The sequence below is a fragment of the Dipodomys spectabilis genome, unplaced genomic scaffold (assembly GCF_019054845.1).
Source record: "Dipodomys spectabilis isolate Male_0828 unplaced genomic scaffold, ASM1905484v1 ptg000039l, whole genome shotgun sequence".
Lineage (NCBI taxonomy): Eukaryota > Metazoa > Chordata > Mammalia > Rodentia > Heteromyidae > Dipodomys > Dipodomys spectabilis.
Genome location: NW_024870716.1, coordinates 1,963,503 through 1,982,063, shown reverse-complemented (window position 1 = coordinate 1,982,063; position 18,561 = coordinate 1,963,503). Strand labels below are relative to the sequence as shown.

General features: G+C 41.3%; 1 protein-coding gene across 1 annotated transcript in view; it reads right to left on the bottom strand.

The window, feature by feature from the left end:
• LOC122106187 (olfactory receptor 10AD1-like) overlaps positions 1 to 18,340 on the bottom strand; it is a 54,418-nt gene extending 36,078 nt beyond the window's left edge. The window contains exon 1 of the mRNA XM_042677490.1: positions 18,243 to 18,340. Coding sequence (XP_042533424.1) covers positions 18,243 to 18,340 — 98 coding nt within the window. The remainder of the gene's footprint in view (positions 1 to 18,242) is intronic.
• Between the last annotated feature and the right edge of the window lie 221 nt (positions 18,341 to 18,561).

The following is an 18,561-nucleotide window of genomic DNA, read 5'->3' as shown; positions in this document are numbered from 1 at the left end:
CATCTCCTGCTTGTCCAGCTAGAGCAAATGGCATGGTTTTGACCACTTTGCACATTTCCAGAGGGCCAGAGAGATGGATGGATGGATAGCAGTCACTCCTCAGGAAGGTAGTCTCCATGGTAAACCAACATGGAGAACCAATAATGAACAGTTTATGAAGGCATCACATCTGAAGGAAGCAGAGCCAGAGTACTTCCTAAGTAGGTCCAAGCTGGTGGTGGTCAAGGTCAAGCAGGCCTCTCTCACCACCCTGAAGCACATACAAATGTGCTGGCTGAAGGAGCCTGGGGAAGAACCAAGTCATGACAGTAATGTTCCAAAGGATGAGCTTAGTACAGAATTTGCAACGTTCTTCACTTAGTAGAACCAAATCCCCTCAGGGAGTTACCTTGAAAATAGATACAAATCTTATATTTCAGGAAATGATGTGGGTTCTACGCATATACCAGAGGATCCTCCCCAAAGAGGAAAGTTGTAGACAGCAAGAGTTGCAGACAGTAAAAAAAAAAAAAAAAAAAAGGTAACTATCTCAACTTCCTTGTTGATTTCCTCATAGCCCTAATCTTTAACTACACACTGAGAGATTTGTATGACTTTTCCTGTGGGACTAAACTCAGCATGGAATTCTATTGATGCTATGCAATGTTGACATATCTTTCATTTCTGCAGTTTTCCAGCCCAAGTTATGTTTTCTTCTAAACAAAAGTTTAGAACAGTTCTGGGGTCGGGAAATGGGGAAAAGAAGATATGGTAGGAACAAAATGCAGTAGATCCGTAGGATGAGGAAGCCAAGGCTGAATACATAAAATGCTGGGATAAGAAAATAAGACTGAGCAGGTGAAACATTCCTGCATGCACCTAATTAAAGCCATGCTCTGAAGAAAAAGCAACTAATCAGCTGGGTTCTGGTGGCTTATGCCTGAAATCCTAGCTACTCAGGAGGCTGAGATCTGAGAATCATGGTTCAAAGCCAGACTGTGCAGAAAGCCCATGAGTCTCTGATCTTCAATTAACTAACTACCTCCCCATTACCAATAAAAATACCAGAAGTAGAACTGTGACTCAAGCGATAGAGTGCTAGCCTTGAGTAAAAAAGCTTAGACAGTATCCAGGCCCTGAGTTTAAGCCCCAAGACAAGTATTAAAAAAAAAAAAAGTCATACAGGATATGGAACTTTGAAACTACTATGGGGAAACACTTGAAGATGTAGTCTTGGGCTATGAGTTTCTGAATAGGACCCTAGTTGCCCAGGAAATAAGAACAAGAATGGGATTGAATCAAATTAGAAAGGTTCTGCATATCAAAGGAAACAATAACCAGAGTTAAGACACAAATCTGCATAATGGGAGAAAAATCCTTGTCACCTGACAAAGGACTCATATCCAGAATCCATGAAGAACTCAAAAACTTAAACATCAAAGGAATAAATGCAGCCATAACATTGTGTGTGTGTGTGTGTGTGTGTGTGTGAAAATGGAACAAGGAAAGTTGAGATCCTGGGAAGGGTTGGGATAGATAAGAGAGAATGATGAAAGATGTGACAATGATCAAGAGGCATTGTACTCATAAACTGAGCATAATTTTTGATCAAAAGCCCTTTGCACAACTCCTTAAATAAGGTGACAAATAAGTAAATTAATTATGCAGATAGTTTTCAAAAGAAGAAATACAAATGGGCACTGAACACAGGAAGAAAATTTAGCCATCAGAGAAATGCAAATAAAAGATATTGAGATCCACTGTTCACCCCAGACAGAATGGCTACCATCAAGAAAACACCACCAAATGCTGGTGAGAAAGTGGGAATAACGGAACCCTTATACCTTGTGTGTGGGGCTGTAAATTAGTTCAGCCACAACAGAAAACAATATGCAAGGGTCTCAAGAAATTACAAGTAGAATTGCTCCCTCCATAACTCACAAGTCATTTGTGATTCCTTCATTTTTGCCACTCATCATATACACTCTCTTGGGAAGTCTTGATGAATCTTTTGTCAAAGTGCATACAGAATCCATACATTTTCTTCTCTGCCAGAGAAATCTAGAATCTTTAAAGATTGATGAAATGGCTAATCCTCTCTGAGAGCTCTCCTCCTCTTTCCAGTCAGAAACTGAGTATAGTCCCACACTGAACAACTTGCAAATTCTGTTGTGTCTTGTTTGGAGTACATACCATTTCCTCTCACAGCGGCTATTTCAAATGACCTGTCTTTCCTGTTAGAATTCCGCCTATTTTAGGCAAAGGCCATACTTTATTCATGTTTCCATATTCCTCAGTACCTTGCTTGGTACACAGTAGGATGAATATGTTTTGAATGAAAGAGTGAAAAACTGACGTAAACATTTTGTGGTTCTAGGGCAAGTGTAAAGGGTCTTCATAGATTTGGTCACCTAGAGTCCATCCTCTTGGGGAAGGGCCCAATCTGCTTCAAAGATGTTTCTCTTAATTGCAAACATTCTGTCAAAGACATGATGTTGCCATATGCTACTTTCAGAAGTAGACCAGAGAAAGATATAAGTAATGGATGGATCTTTTTGTAGATTTAATAATCTCAAGTGTTAACAGCTTGCCATTCTCTTTGAACTCCCCAACTTGCCTCCGTGGGGAAGCAGGGTGACAGCACTGAGCAGGCTGAGGAGGCCCTTGGGTAAAGCAGTCTCCGCCCAGTTTGGGCCTTCTCTGGTGTCTATGGGAATAGACCTAAGGGGAATGCAAGGTAGATTCAAATAAGACCCTCAGGGCCTCATTAGTATTTGTTACTTTAGATTGTCCCAGAGATCCTCAAAGTGGAAATCTCCACAGGCATCTTTACTTCACATCAATTAAGGGAAGCCTAAGTTTTGCTTTGACTCTAAATGAATCTCCAGAGGTTAGTTAGTAAGTTGCCTACAGAGATAGATCAGAAGCTGCTAGAATTTATTTATTTATTTATTTTTATTTTATCTTTGGTTGGTCATGGGGCCTGAACTCTGGGCCTGGGCGCTGTCCCTCACCTCTTCCCGCTGGAGTTCATTAAAAGAGGGGTGGAAGGGCATGTGTTCAAGAGATACCACGGAAGCATCTTCAGTAAATTGGTGACTCTTCTTGCTGTGTGACTTAACAACTGTCCCTGAAGGCCCTTTCAAATCACCCTAAAGCTCCCTCCCTCTTGCCATTAATTCTGGATTGGTATGGAGTGATTGACCCCTCCCTTTAAGATGATCTGTAAACAGGCACTCATCACAAATGGCCAAGTTAAATCTCCTTTTAGCAGCAAATGAACACTCTTTCATCTCATCTCTCTGTGTTGTCCATCACACATATTTCTAATAACAATAAATAGAAAATACACCAGTAATAATTGTGGTTTGACTAATAAAAAGATACACTTTCAAAATACAAAACACCTATAAAATGGCATTTTATGCAGTCATCGAGGGATCTACCATGCTGTGTAGACCATGGATATATGTTTTACTATAAATTTAAGCAAAAAAAAAAAATAATAAGAGTGAAAAATTCTACATAGTATGTGGGAAATTATGTTACATCACACTTCGGCCAATACCAAAATGATCACCACAGAAGCTCCAGATACATTTTCTAAATGTTATTTTTCTTTATTTTTTAATACCATGGGTTATTATTGTTAGGTTTTTAAAAAGAGGTAGCTGAATAAGAACAGCACCACGCACGTGGTATTCAGGTAAGGGGTAGGTTTATTCAGTAGACCTGCTGGGACCAGGCAAGGTTGGCACTCCACGTGGCTGGGAAAGGCCTGGGAATGAGAGAGAGCTGGGAAAGAGAGGAAAGAGAGGAAAGAGCTAGAAAAGAGCAGAGAGAGCAGAGAGAGGGCGTCTGGGCCTGGGCTAGGCCTTATCTAGGGTACAGGCGGAGAAAGGTGTGGCCACATCAAATTCAGATGTGACCTCAGCGGATGCAGATGTGACCTCTTCCAGGTGTCCCAGTTGCCTAGGTAATGCAGATACTGGGTGGAGACTTTGCTGTAAGGAGGGTGGAGTCTGCTCGCCTTCCAGAAGTGGACCTTACAATTATAATTAGGAAATAATTTTAAATCGAAAGTTTAAAAATTTTAAATTGGCATTATAATTAGGAAAAATTAAAATTGTGATGGAGCCATACAGCACAGAGATATAATTTCTAACATAACACCTGAGAAAAATGGATGAGCCATGTAAGGTTGCTGTAACAAATTACCACAATCTGAAAGGCTTAAAACAATAGAGAAAGGGCATTTTATTGTCCAAGTTTTTCCTGAAAGCTGCGTGCTTTCAACAGACTCCAATTTTCTAAAAAATAGTTCAAAGTAAGATGGATTCTGCCAGTGTAACTGTTGTCTAGTTAAGAAAGACTTCCGGATCTTCTTGTGAAGCCATCTTCCCTGAACCCTTTCTAGTTGTTTGCTTTCATTGAATTGGTGTTCCATATATTGTGAGCGAATTAACTGAGAGCCAATGAAAGAAGTAAAAATTCCTGGGAACCAGCAGACTGTGGCTTAAGCACATATATCTAACTTTGTATCCTGCTTAACTCCTTTAAAATTATAGAAAAGAAACCAGGCACTGCTGACTCATGTTGTAATCCTAGCTACTCAGAAGGCTAAGAATTGAGGATTATGGTTCAAAGCCAGCTGGGGCAGGAAAGTGCATTCCACGAATCTCCAATTAACTACAGAAAATCAAAAATGGAGCTGTGGTTAAAAGTGGAAGAGGCCTAGCAGATGTATGGGCCATCTAATTTGATGGGGCTAAGAAAAATATAAATCAGCAGGGAGTCTAGAACGTGGAACTAAGAATCAACTTTGGAATGCACTGGAAAATCCTCTGGATTTGGGAGTGAAGGGTGTCAAGTGAAGGCTAAAATAGGAAGAACTGGTTGAAAGTTATTTTAAGAACACTTAAAACCCACACAGCAGTAAAACTATCTCTTACCCACTCTAGTAGAAAATTGAAAGATTCACTCTTTGGAGAGACCAAATGGTCATGGACATACTAGGCTGACTTGAAAGTATTAATATTGTGCCCCAAATAGAGGAATTGAAAAAACAAATGATTCCTAACTCTTCCAGATTTTTTTCCTGTTTAACTCTCAGAATATTGGCAGCCAAGCTTTTAGCTTTTAGATAGAACACAAAAAAACCTATGTATGTTTATATAAAGGTTTCCCAGAGAAGTAACAAGATTAATTAATTAAAAGGCTCAAAGTTGAAAATTCCCAAACACTTAGAATTTCAATATATATTTTAGCCTTCTCTCTAAATATAAATAGGCAAATGAGAAAAGTCATCAATACGAAGTACAAAGACTAAATCAAACTAGGTTAGGTTCCATTGGCCAAGGTGCCTCTATCTTAAGGCACCTTGGCCAATGGTGCAAATATTTTGATTAGCAAATACCTCACCTTAGCCCACCCTCCCCATTAGCACATTATTTGGCCACTTCCCTAGTCTGAAACTCACATTAAAGTTCAATCCCCTCTTGAGATAGTAAGCTCACAAGCTTATTATCTTATGCTGTTTAAGAGTGAATCCATGTAGGTGGGGATGGGAGGGAAAACTGGGAGAGAGCCAGGGAAAGAGTGACATTGTCCAAAAAGAAGTGTACTTTTTACCTGACTTATGTAACTGTAAACCCTCTGTACATCACCTTTATAATAGCAATTACAATTGTTTTTTAAAGAGTGATTCCAGCCAGGTTTGACGGCCCACACCCGTAATTCTAGCTAGTCAGGAGCCCGAGTGACACCCAAGGATCAAGGTTCAGAGCCCACGCTGGCACCAAAAAAGCTGCAACTGGGGCTGTAGCTCAAGTAGTAGAGCACCAGCCTTGAATTAAAAAGCCAAGAGAGAACACGAGGCCCTAAGTTTAAGTTTCAGTACTGGCACCCACATGAGCGCATACAGATATATACAGAACAGTGATTCTAGGGCTCTGCCTTTATGAATGAGTTATTCCATTCACACAACGAGTGGATCAATGGAGTATCTAAAGAGAAGGCTAGCTTTAAAATGAAGTCTTACTATGTTTCATGTTCTTTTCCCCCTGCATTGCCTCCGGAATCAGCCAGCAAGAAGGCCAATACCAGATGTTGTTCATTGACCTTGAGCCAGAATCATGAGGCAAAATAAACCTCTTTTCTCTGTAACGTATCCTGTCAAGTACCCTGTAACTACCCTGTCTGTAGTGTTGTGTTATTAGCAACAGAAAAAAGACAAAGACATTCCCTGATAACCTGCGTGTTCCATCTCATCTTGTGGAGGTTCCAGGACTCTTTAAGTTCTCTTTTGTCATGGCCATAAACTTCTCATCACTTTTTAGATGCTGCTCCTGAACTCACTTCTACATATCCTTAGGCAGAACATTAAGAATTTGCTCCTGTAACTTTTAGATGTATTTTTAGGAGTGGCTCTGGCTTCAGCCCCTCAAGGTATGGAGTCACAGCTAGTTTAAAGAAGCTATGGAGGAACTTATAAGGGTCAAAAGACTTCCCAGTAAGGTTGAACATTGGATTCCATTAGCAGGGGAATTTCGCAAATAGGCATTCTTCTGCTCTAACATTTGACCTTCTTGAAGGTGTTAACTAGTCCAGCTTACAACCGTTGATCATGAGTGAGCCAGCTCCTAAGAAAAAAAGATACAGACTTTCAGAAGTTCAGTCTTTCACATACAGAAGCTGTGTAGAAAATAAATACTATAGCATCCCAAATTACTATCATATACCGCATACTGACCCAGGAGAAAGATCTTATCCACAACAACTTATCCATGATGACTTCTGCTAACAATTTTTTATCTTTATATCTTAATTAATTCTGAAATCTTAATTAATTCTTTATTGCAATCAGGGACACTTGGAGATCTGAAAGAAATCATGTTCAAGCCTTTTGGTAAGTGCTTAATTACAGTAAAAGTCTTACTTGTGTTTGCCAATAGTTTCATGAAATAAGTACTATTGCCGTCATTTAATAGGTGAGAACATTTAGATAATTTGATGATGTCAGACTTAATGGTAGATCTGACACTCAAAGCCAGGCTTTTCTAAAGTTAGGCCTCTGCTCTTCTATTTCCCATGCTGCTGAACATCACTCAACTAGGGATTCCATTTCTAAGGGATTCAGGAAGGAAAGGAGTAAATCCTCTAATTCCATCATTTCTGAGGTTAGTTTTTAACTGATGATAATGATCATTAGGCGGGGATGAAATCTGGGGCTGTCTTTGCATAATTTAGCTACCCAGAAGATTCTCAAAGAGCAGGAGATTTCTATCTACCTGGACCAGAGGCCAGATTATGGCATAATCTACCCCCAAATGCTTCCCTAGCCTTTATTTACCCTTCAGAGCTGTGAGTGGCAGATCTCCATGCTTCCTTAGCTGGCCTGGAGGTAAACCCAAAGAGAAGAACCCTAGGTCCTCATATCACTGTTGATGTGCAGTGGTAGGCCTTGGGTGGCGCCCTTTGTCTCTGTTTTCTGGAAAATGAGAGAGCTGAGCTGTATTTTGACCTCATACATTCTCTCCCCCCACCCCCTAGTGCCACAGTGAATAATCAACTTCTCTTTACCATATTAAATTCAACAAACATACCTGGGTACCAATGGCTCACACCTGTAATCTTACCAACTCTAGAGGCTGAAATGGAAGGATTTGGGTTCAAAGCCAGCCCGGGCAAGAAAGTCCATGAGACTCTCATCTCCAACTAAGTACCCAAAAGCTGGAGGTGGAGCTGTGGGTCAAGTGGCAGAGCACTAGCCTTGAGCACAAAAACTCAAGGACAGCACCGAGGCTTGGAGTTCAAACCCCAGGATTGGCACCAAAATAAATAAATTTGACTAACACGACACACCCATGGTGCCAAGCCCTGTGCTGATCACCTTCACATACTTGAAACTTTCTAGTGAAAAGTACTAGTTAGGAGCTCTCTGGGAAATAGACAAGCAAACAGAAAGAAAGAAAACCGGCTTGGAAACACTCAAGTTTCAACAGAGAAACTGAACGAGAAGGACCAGGTCTCCACAAGGTTGAAATTCAAGAGGTTATCATATTCTACTCCAGCTTGTCTGTAGCCTCCTGCAGAATCCTTATTCACCCATGTTTCACTAATGAGGAACAGAGGTGAAGGACTGCCAGAGCTTTGCAGGGCACGTGCCCGGGAGACTACAACTCCCAGAAGCCCCCACCCAGCTTCCATCCTCCGCCTGCGCCAAGGGGGCGGCGCGTGGGATGGGGGCCTGGCGTTTGGAGGGCCCGGCAAACCCAGTTAGACTTAAGGTGCAGGAAAGGGGTGCCCAGCGAGATAGGAGAGACTTTTCCATCCTTATCCACTCCAGGCCCCCAGACTTTCACCTTTGAGGTAGCTCTGGGCCGCCCCCTGGTGGACAGATGGGCTGCGTGCAAACACCCCATTTTAATGTTCCTTGTCGTTAGCGGGCAGGAGATTGCGGAAACAAGGGGTCAGTTCAGCCAATCATTGTGAGAGATTGACGTTGCGGAGCTAGAAGCCCGCCCCTTTGCGGCTGCGCAATCCAAGGTGGACACCATCCTGTCCCAGCAACGTGCTAGACATGCGGGCGTGATAAGAAGAAAAACCATTGTCCACCTCTCATGCAAACTATCCGGAGAAATGATGTGCGCTGGGAACCCAGCTCCTCCCTCATGAGGAAAAAGATCCAGGAAGCTCCCCAGAAAAGGTGATGGCTGTGAATTAATTCCTAGCCCATGCTGTTGTACTGGAGATACACACACACACACACACACACACACACACGGATTAGAAGCCTAAACATTAAAAATAGTAAAAAAAAATATTAAAAGAAAATAGGGGGATACATTTTTTTTTTAAGTCCTAAGGTAAAGAAACATGTCACAAAGCAAAGAAGCCATAAAGGATAAGACTGATAAAATTGAACCTAGCAATAAGAGAAGATCCCTGGAGCAAGGTGAGAAGGACAAGGAGAAAGCATCTATCATGCATGAAAGCAAGGGGTTAACATCTAGACATCCAATATCAGGAAACACCAGCTAAAGATAGCAGGAAAGACACCTGTAGACAAGCAGCATCTTATCTCACAGACTTTCCTGCCTGGGCCAGCTTTGAACCGTGATCCTCACATCTCAGCCTCCTGAGTAGCTAGGATTACAGGCGTGAGCCACCAGCGCCAGGCAGATCTTATTTTTTTTTTTTAAAGATTTAAAAAATAGTATTAGATAATTATCTCATTATAATGTATTATTACATATTATAATCTAATAATATATTATTAGATATTAATACTATCTATTGATACTATCTATTAATATTATTATCTGGGAAGTGGATGGAATTCAAATGTAGTTAAAACTGCAATTGGCAAAACAGGAATAGACCCTCATGTTAGTGGTGAGAAAAGGATGTGTGGTCATTTCTGTGAGCCATCCGCTGTACCTGTCTGTCTGCTCAGCCATGATTCCAGAGTATTTCTCCTGACATTTAGAAATGATTGCACATGTTTCACTGGTGGCATGTTGTTTTTGTTCTGGAGTGTATTCTCCACCTTCCTTTGGGAGTGTGATGTGAGATCCTTTGTGAGAGAACTTGGAATGAATTCTCCTTCTCAGGAATGTTACAGCACACCTTACAGAGACTCCATATTTGAGTCATTGTCCTCAACAACTGGACTTCAAAACATCTCTACACTCAATTTGACTGATGTTAGGTAAGTTAAATCCATGGCTTCTTATTTCTATTGACCTCCTGACTCTAGTTTTGAAAGGTCAGGAACAAAGTGGCTGATGTGACATGACCTCCTCTCCATGGTTCATTGTCAGATCTGGCCTCCTCCTGGGGGTCTAGGTGCTTGTTGCAGAGGTAGCTTGTCCTCGTTGGCATTCACAGGTTTTGAACTCAGGCCTGGACACTGTCCCTGAGCACTTCTGCTTGAGGCTAGCACTCTACCACTTTGAGTCATAGTGCCACATCCAGCATTTGGGTGGTTAATTAGAGATGAGTCTCTTGAACCAGGACTCCACCCTGGCTCTTTCTTTGCTGGTTAGTTGGGAGATGGAGTCTCAGAGGAATTTTTCTGCCCAGGCTGGCCTTGAACTGCAATCCTAGATTCAACGAGTCTTTGCCACAAAACTTTTTTATTTCCAATCAAAGCAACAAGGAGACCAACAGAAATAATGAGCAGAGCTTACCTGTAACTTGCTAAGAATTGACCAACAAATACTTGTGTTGCAGTTATTTTTCTGTGGGTCTGCCTAGATAATGCGAGGAGGAAAATCAGTAACAAAACTCAGTGGTCATAATGAGAGTTTTAACTTACATTCTGACCAAATTAAATTAAATTATCTCTGGAGGGGTGGGAGGGGGAGAGAGAGAGAGACAGAGAGAGAGAGAGAGAGAGAGAGAGAGAGAGAGAGAGAGAGAGAGATTGAACTATAAGATCAAACCTAGAATGGCTAGCCATTGAGAGGGAAATTAGACAGGTGTCCCCGGGACCCAACCTGTATAACACTCTTGAGGGCACAAACCAAAAGGATGGAGAAAAGAAAGAGGGAGAGAGCAAAGGAAGCCTGAAAGTAAACAGATTTCTGACCATTACCATAGCAGCAGCAAAAACTGTATATTTTGACTAAGCCCCACTGCAATTGCAAGAGGCATTCCAACTGAAGAGTCTCATGGAGTTTTGAGGCAGTTCGCTTAATGCAAAAGGGGTGGTCAGGAAATTCTAACATTCCATGGGGCTGGGAAGGTGGCTCAGTGGTAAGGTGTTTGCTTCTCATGCATGACACCCTGGGTTCGATTCCTTAGCACCACATAAGCAGAAAAAGCTGGAAGTGGCGCTGTGGCTCAAGTGGTAGAGTGCTAGCCTTGAGCTGAAGAGCTGAGGGACAGGAAATTCTAACATTCCTGACTCAAAAACCCCTCCCAGGTTTCAGCACCATTCAGTTAGGTATTCAAACCTAGGTATTCATACCATGTGGTATTCAGGCAGGAAGAGAAGTTTATGTTACCAACTGCTGCCCTGCCGTGCATGGTGGACAGCACATGGCCGAAGTCCAGAATGCTCGTCCTTAACTAGGGAAGGGGTGGGGAGGTGGTGTGACCAGGGAAGGGAAGGTGTGGTACCACTGGATGAGGATGTGACCTCAGAGCCTGGGACCCTCTCACAGTCCCGTGTACAGGTACTGGGAGGAGACTTAGCCAAGAGGAGGGAGGAGTCTGCCCCACCTTCCCAGGGCAGACCTTACAGCTGACACTTTGAGGACTTAGGCTGTGAAGATACACTCTGTTAGCTGCTTCTTTGAAGACCCAGAGACTATGCCACGACAGGCTACAAACTCCCAAAACTGAGAGCTCAGGCCACAACAAGGTGACACTATATTAGCTTTGGAGGGTTTGAAGGCCCATCTGCCAGCACCAGTACCACCTTCTCCTCTCCAGGGACTTCCCATGTCACCACAGGTCACCAGGTGGTGACACAATCATAGCCTCTCAGGAATTCTTTGATTAAAGGTATATCTTTAGCTTTAATTAGACTTTATTTTTCACAAATACCTAATTTCATCCTAAGTAAGCAATTGGGCTTTATATAATTTTGGAACTCACCAAGGATGTGAGTAATGCACCTTTGTCTGTCAACCATATTCCCTGGGAGGTTTTTTTTTTCACATATTTCCTTACTTCTTTAACCATTGTAACCTACAAAAACTTCTTTTTGTTTTTACTCTTTCTTTTTCAAAATTATCTGTAAGTAGTTGTACAAAGAAGTTCCCATTCTACAAAACAGTGTATGAGTACAAAGTGTCTGACAACATTGTCACCCACCTATCCCAACCCATCCCTTCTCTCACTTTTTTTTCTTTAATTGAGATTAGGTGATGACATACATTTCATATATTTCACAGTATTGTGGAATAATGATACTTAGTTAAAGTCACCAACACATTTTAACCTTCACAAGGCAAATTGTCAGTATCATGGTCTATATAGTTTGTGAATTCTATGAGCTTTGACAATACAAATTATTTTTCCCACATCAGGTGTATTCTATTCCCAAGTAGCTTCCCTCTGTTGTGTGCATATATGTACCATATATGTGGTTAAGAACATGGAGTCATTTAGCAATGATATGACAAAATGGGTGGCTGTCCTTTGTTTCTTGAGTCCTATGACTTTGCCATATCTTCTTGTATTTTGACTTTAGCATCTACATATCAGGGAAACCATGTGCTGTTTGTCTTTCATTCTTGGCTTACTTCGCTCAAAATAATATGCTCTAGTTCCATCCATTTCCCTGCGAATGCCATTAGTTTGTCCTTTCTAATGGCTGCATAATATTCCATTGTATATAGGTACCACAATTTTTGGATTCACTCATCAGTAGTGGGGCATCTGGGTTGTTTCCAAATCTTGACTATTGTGAACAGTGCTGCAATAAACATGGAGGTGCATGTGTCCTTGTATACTGGTTCCTGTTGCTCAGGGTATATGACTAGGAGTGGTATGGCTGGGTCATAAGGGAGGTCTATATGTAGCTTTCTGAGGTACCTCCAAACTGTTTTCCAAAGTGGTTATATTTAGTATACATTCCCACCAGCAATGCAGTAGGGTTCCTCTTTCTCCACATCACCTCCAGCATTTGTAGTTGGCTGACTTTAGGATGTGGGCCATTCTGACTGAGGTAAGGTGGTATCTCAGTGTTGTTTTCATTTGCATTTCCTTTACACCCAGGGATGATAAACATTTCCTCATGAGTTTCTCTGCCATTTTTATCTTTTCTTCTGAGAAGTCTCTCTTTAGTTCCCTTGCCCATTTCATGATTGATTTGTTAGATTTGTGAGGGGTCAGTTTCTTGAGTTCCCTGTATATAATGGATATTAGACCCTGGTCTGATATTTTGGTGGTAAATATGTTTTCCCAATTAGTTGGTTGTCTTTCTAGCTTGGTTGCGATAGATTTAACTGTGCAGAAACTTTTTATTTTAAGGTAGTCCCATTTGTCTAGTCTCTCTCCAATTTGTTGTGACCCTGGGACTCTGTTCAGGAAGCTCCTGCCTGTGCCTATAAGTTCAAGTGTCTCTCCTACTCTGTCCTGCAGTAGTTTCAGAGTATCAGGTTTGATGTTAAGGTCTTTAATCCATTTTGAGTTGATGTTAGTGCGTGGTGACAGGCTAAGATCCACTTTCAGTTTTCTGCATGTAGCCACCCAGTTTTCCCAGCATCAATATTTGAAGATTATGATTCTTCCACTGTATGTCTTTGGCTCCTTTGTCAAATATCAACTGACTGTACATATGCAGTTTTATTTCTGGGTCCTCTAGACTGTTCCATTGGTCTTTGGGTCTCTTTTTGTGCCAATACCAAGCTGTCTTTATTATTATGGCTCTATAGTAGAGCTTGAAATCCGGTATTGTGATCCCTCCTGCATTGTTTCTTTTGCCTAGAATTGCTTTGGACTGTTGTTCCATATGAACCTTTGGACTGTTTTCTCTGTTTCAGTAAAGTACGTCATTGGGATTTTAATAATTGCATTGAATGTGTATATCAATTTTGGCAGTACAGCCATTTTCACTATGTTAATTCTGCCTATCCAGGAACATGGGAGATCTTTCCATTTCCTGGTATCCTCTATGATTCCTTTTTTAAGGCTTTAAATAGTTTTCATGAAATAGACCCTTTACATCTTAGGTAAAGTTAATTCCTACATACTTTATTTCATTTGAGGTTATTGTGAATGGAGTTGTTTGCTTGATTTCCCTTTTTGCTTGTACATTGTTGGTGTACAGAAAGGTGAATGGTTTTTGTGGGTTAATTTTGTATCCTGCTACTTTGCCGAAGTGGTTTATAAGCTCTAAGAGTTTGGTGATGGAGCCTTTGGGATAGTTAAGGTATAAAATCATGTCATCTGCAAAAAGAGATGGTTTAACTTCTTCCTCCCCTATGCAGATCCCTTTAATGTCTTTTTCTTGCCTTATTGTTCTGGCTAAGGATTCCAGAACTATATTGAGTGTGGGCATCCTTACCTTGTTCCTGTTTTTAGGGGAATTGGTTGTAGTTTTTCCCCATTATGTATAATATAGGCTGTTGGTCTGTCATATAAGGCTTTTGTTGTTTTAAGGAATGTTCCTGCTATTCCTATTTTTTCCAGAGTTTTTAACATGAATGAATGTTGTATTTTATCAAAAGCCTTTTCTGCATTAATGGAGATAATCATGTGGTTCTTGACCTTGGATCTGTTGATGTGATGGATTACATTTATTGACATATATGTTAAACCATCCCTGCATCTCTGGGATGAAGCCTACTTGGTTATATGATTTTTTGATATGTTTCTGGATTCTGTTGGCTAGAATTTTATTGAAGAGCTTTGCATCTGTGTTCATCAAAGAGATTGGTCTGTAGTTCTCTTTTTTTTGTTGGGTCTTTGCCTGGTTTGGGAATGAGTGTGATATTGGCTTCATAGAATGAGTTTGGGATTATTCCCTCTGCTTCTATTTCTCTGAAGAGCTTGAGAAATATTAGTTCCTCTTTAAAGGTCTTATAGAATTCTGTAGTGACTCCATCTGGTCCTGAGCTTTTCCTTGTTGGAAAGTTTCTGATTGCTTCCTCTATCTCATTGTAGGTTACTGGTGTATTTAATTGATTTATTTCTTCTTGGTTCAGTTTGGGCAATTTGTATTTCTCTAGTTATTCATCCATTTCTGCTAGATTTTCCTTCCTTTGCGAGTATAAAGTCTGGAAATATTTCTTTATAATTGTTTGGATGTCTTGGATGTCTGTTGTAATTTTTCCTGTGGCATCTTTGATCTTATTGATTTGAGTCTCTTCTTTTTTTTTAATCTTGCCAGTGATCCATCAATTTTATTGATTTTTTTAAAAAACAGCTTTTTGTTTTATTAATTTTATTTATAGTTTGCTTAGTTTCTATCTCATTAATTTCAGCTCTTATTTTGGTTATGGCGCTGTCTAGCAACTTTAGGTTCAACTTTTTCTACCAGTTTTAGTTGCATCATGAGATTGTTTATTTGGTCTGTCTCTGTTTTCTTGATGTGTGCACTGAGAGCAAAATACTTGCCCCTCTGGACTGCTTTCACTGTGTCCTATAGGTTTCTTCATGATGTGTCTTCATTTTCATTGACTTGTAGGAACTTTTAAATTTCTTCTTTAATTTCTTCTGTGACCCATGTGTTGCTCAGCAGTGTGCTGTTTGATTTCCATGTGTTTGAGTTTTTTCTACCGTATGCCTTGTTATTGAGAACTAGTTTGATTCCACTATGGTCAGATAAAATACAGGAGGTTATGTCAATCTTCTTGTATTTGCTTAAATTCTTTTTTTTTTTTTTTTTTTTTTTTTGGTCGGCCGTGGGGCTTGAACTCTGGGCCTGGGCGCTGTCCTTCAGCTCTTCAGCTCAAGGTGAGCGCTCTACCACTTGAGCTACAGCGCCACTTCTGGTTTTCTGGTGGTTTATTGGAGATAGGAGTCTCACGGTCTCTCCTGCCCGGGCTGGCTTTGAACCGCGATCCTCAGATCTCAGCCTCCTGAGTAGCTAGGATTACAGGTGTGAGCAACCAGCGCCCGGCTGCTTAAATTCTTTGTATGAACTAAGAGATGATCTATTTTAGAAAAAGTTCCATGGGCTGCTGAGAAGAATGTACTGGGTTGTTGTTGGGTGGAAAACTCAGTATATGTCAGTTAAGTCTGCTTGAAATATGACATCATTTAATTCAGAAACTTCTTTGCCAATTCTTTGGTTGGTAGACCTTTGGTGAGAGTGGAGTATTATTTGGATCCATCATTTCCTGTAAATCTGAGAGTATTTGTTTAACATATTTGGGTGCACTAATGTTTGGGGCATATAGATTGATATCCTCTTCTTGGATTGTTCCCTGTATTATTATATAGTGACCTTCTTTGTCTTTTCATAGTGATTTTATTTTATTTTTTTATTGTGAAAATACTGTACAGAGGGGTTACAATTACATGGGCAAGATAATGAGTACATTTCTTATCAAGCATTGTAGCCTCCTCCTTTGTTTCCCCTTTCCATCCCTTCCCATCCTCCCCCTGCCCCCTTCGTAGTGATTTTAGTGTAAAGTTAATTTTATCAGATATCATAATGGCAACTCCTGCCTTCTTTTTTTTTTTTGGGTCCAGTCATGGGGCCTGAACTCTGGGCCTGGGTGCTGTCCCTCAGGTCTTCAGCTCAAAGCTCTACCACTTGAGCCATAGCGTCACTTCCAGCTTTTTTCTTGTTGCTTATGTGGTGCTGGGGAATTGAACCCAGGGCCTCAGGCATGCAAGGCAAGCTCTACCACTGAGCCACCTTCCCAGCCCAACTCCTGCCTTCTTGCTGGGGGCATTTGCATGGTAGATCCTCCTCCATCCTTTCACTCAGAGTTTGCTTTTATCTTTGGCTGTGAGGCAGGTCTCTTGAAGACAGAAAATCTTGTTTTCTGATCCAATCTGCAGTTCTTTTTCTTTTGATTGATGAATTGAATCCATTAATATTTATGGTTATTATAGAGAGATATATTGTATTTCCTGTCATTTTCTACTTTCCTAAGTTTTTCTTCTTTCCTTTCCTCCTGTGTTTACTAAGTTGGTCTCCTAACAATATATATCTGGTCTGGATTCCTGTTCTTGAATGCTTTCTTTGGATTGTAATCCCACTCTTAATATTCTTTGTAATGCTGACTCATTGTTTATGAATTCATTTAATTTTTCTTTACTATTAAAAATTTTAGTTTCTCTCTTGAATGTGAATGCTAGCTTTGCTGGATATGCCAGTCTGGGCTGGCAGTTGTTGGTTCTCAGGGCTCAGATGGTACTTTCCCAGGCTTTCCTTGCATTCAGTGTCTTTGTGGATAGATCTGCAGTGATTCTAATTTTTTTCCCATTGTAGTATAGCTCCTTCTTTGCTTTTGCTGCATGCAAGATTGCTTCTTCATTGCTAAAATCTAGCATTTTTCACTATAATTTGCCTAGCAGTGTTCTTCCTGGGATGTTGCATGTTTAGTGTTCTGTAGGCCTCTGTTATGTAGGTAAGATATTCTCTTTTAAGACTGGGGAAATTTTCAGTGATGATCTTATTGAATAAGTGTTGCATTCCTTTATTCTGGTATTCCTCCCCATCATCCACTCCAATTATATGAAGGTTAAATTTCTTGGCACTGTCTGCTTGTTCTTGGGCTTCCCTTTGGCATGTTTTGAGTTTTTTCCATATCTGTAACTTTTTTTTCCAGTGCCTGCATTTTGTCTTCAGTATCTGATATTCTCTTTTCCCTTTCATTTATTCTATTAACTGTGGCTTCCATTGTGGTTTGCATGGAGGAAATTGAATTTTGCATGGAGGAGATTGAGCCATTTATAATTTCTATGTCATTCCTTAGAGTACTAATCTCATCTTTTAGTAAAGTGTGTACTACATCTAGTTTTGTATGAAGGCCTGGATCTCTTTTGATAGCTCATTCCTTTGTTCTTTACATTTCTGATCTATTTCTCACTTTGATTCTTGAGTCATTGCCTCTATCATCTCTTGGATGTAGCGTTTGTCTTCCATTTCTTTTTCGCTCCCACTGGCATTCTCCCCTGTGTGGTCGCTGGTTTGAGTCTGGTTTACTGTCTTAGCCATTGGTGAATTTTGTAATTTTTCACTGTGATTTTCACATGTGGATTCAGGGATTGTTGGAAACCAATGTTTTGGTTACTAGGTGGCTACCTTTGCGTGGTTCTGGATTTGTTCCTGGATCAATTGATGTAGCTTGCTCTCAGCACTGGGCTGGTTGAAAGAATTTTACCTGGTCCGAGGTTCTGTTGTGGGAGGGGCTGCTGTCCAGCTGCTGGTCTGACTCACTTAGGCCTTACTCCTGTTAGTTTGTGGTGGGCAAATACACTCCACCCTCTTCTGAGGTGTGCACTCAGATCCTGACCAGTCAGGGGCAGACAGTTAAGATCGCTAGGGTTCCTGCCTGGGACACAGATTGGGTTCCTTCAACTGCCTACTAGATATCCTAAGCAGTTTCTGCTTTTAGTCAAGGCACAGCAGCCTAGACTGCTTGTGTTCTCTCCCAGGCGTGCTCTTGGTCAGGCCTGGCTTGCTGATGTGCCCAGTGGTTGCTGGTGCACTTGCACAGCTCCCAGCTTCCTTAGGACCTGTAGTGCAGGTGGTGGTGGCCAAGTCCAGTTCTTGGGGTTACCACCAGTGCTGGTCTCCCCTGGGGAGGGAGGGGTTAGGTGGAGGGTGTCCCCTGCGGGATACTCACTTATCCTGGTACTGGTTGGGAGCTGTCCAGCGGTGCTGTGGCAGATCGCTGGTTTTGTGTGCTGTAGGTTGCTGGTCAACACCGTGTCCCACGTTCATTGAGATGATTGTGGGCTATGCTGGGTGGTGGTGCAGGCTGGGTCTGTGTTTCATGGCTTTTACCACTGTTTATGCTCTCCTGTTTGGTGTCGCAGCTCTGGCGACAGTCAGACCCGTGCCCGGCTGGACTGTTTCTGTGGGCCAGCACAGGGAGGCGCAGGGTGGCGCTGCCAGTCTGGGTCCTTGGGCTGGGTTGCTTACAAGGGCCTGTGTAGAGAGGC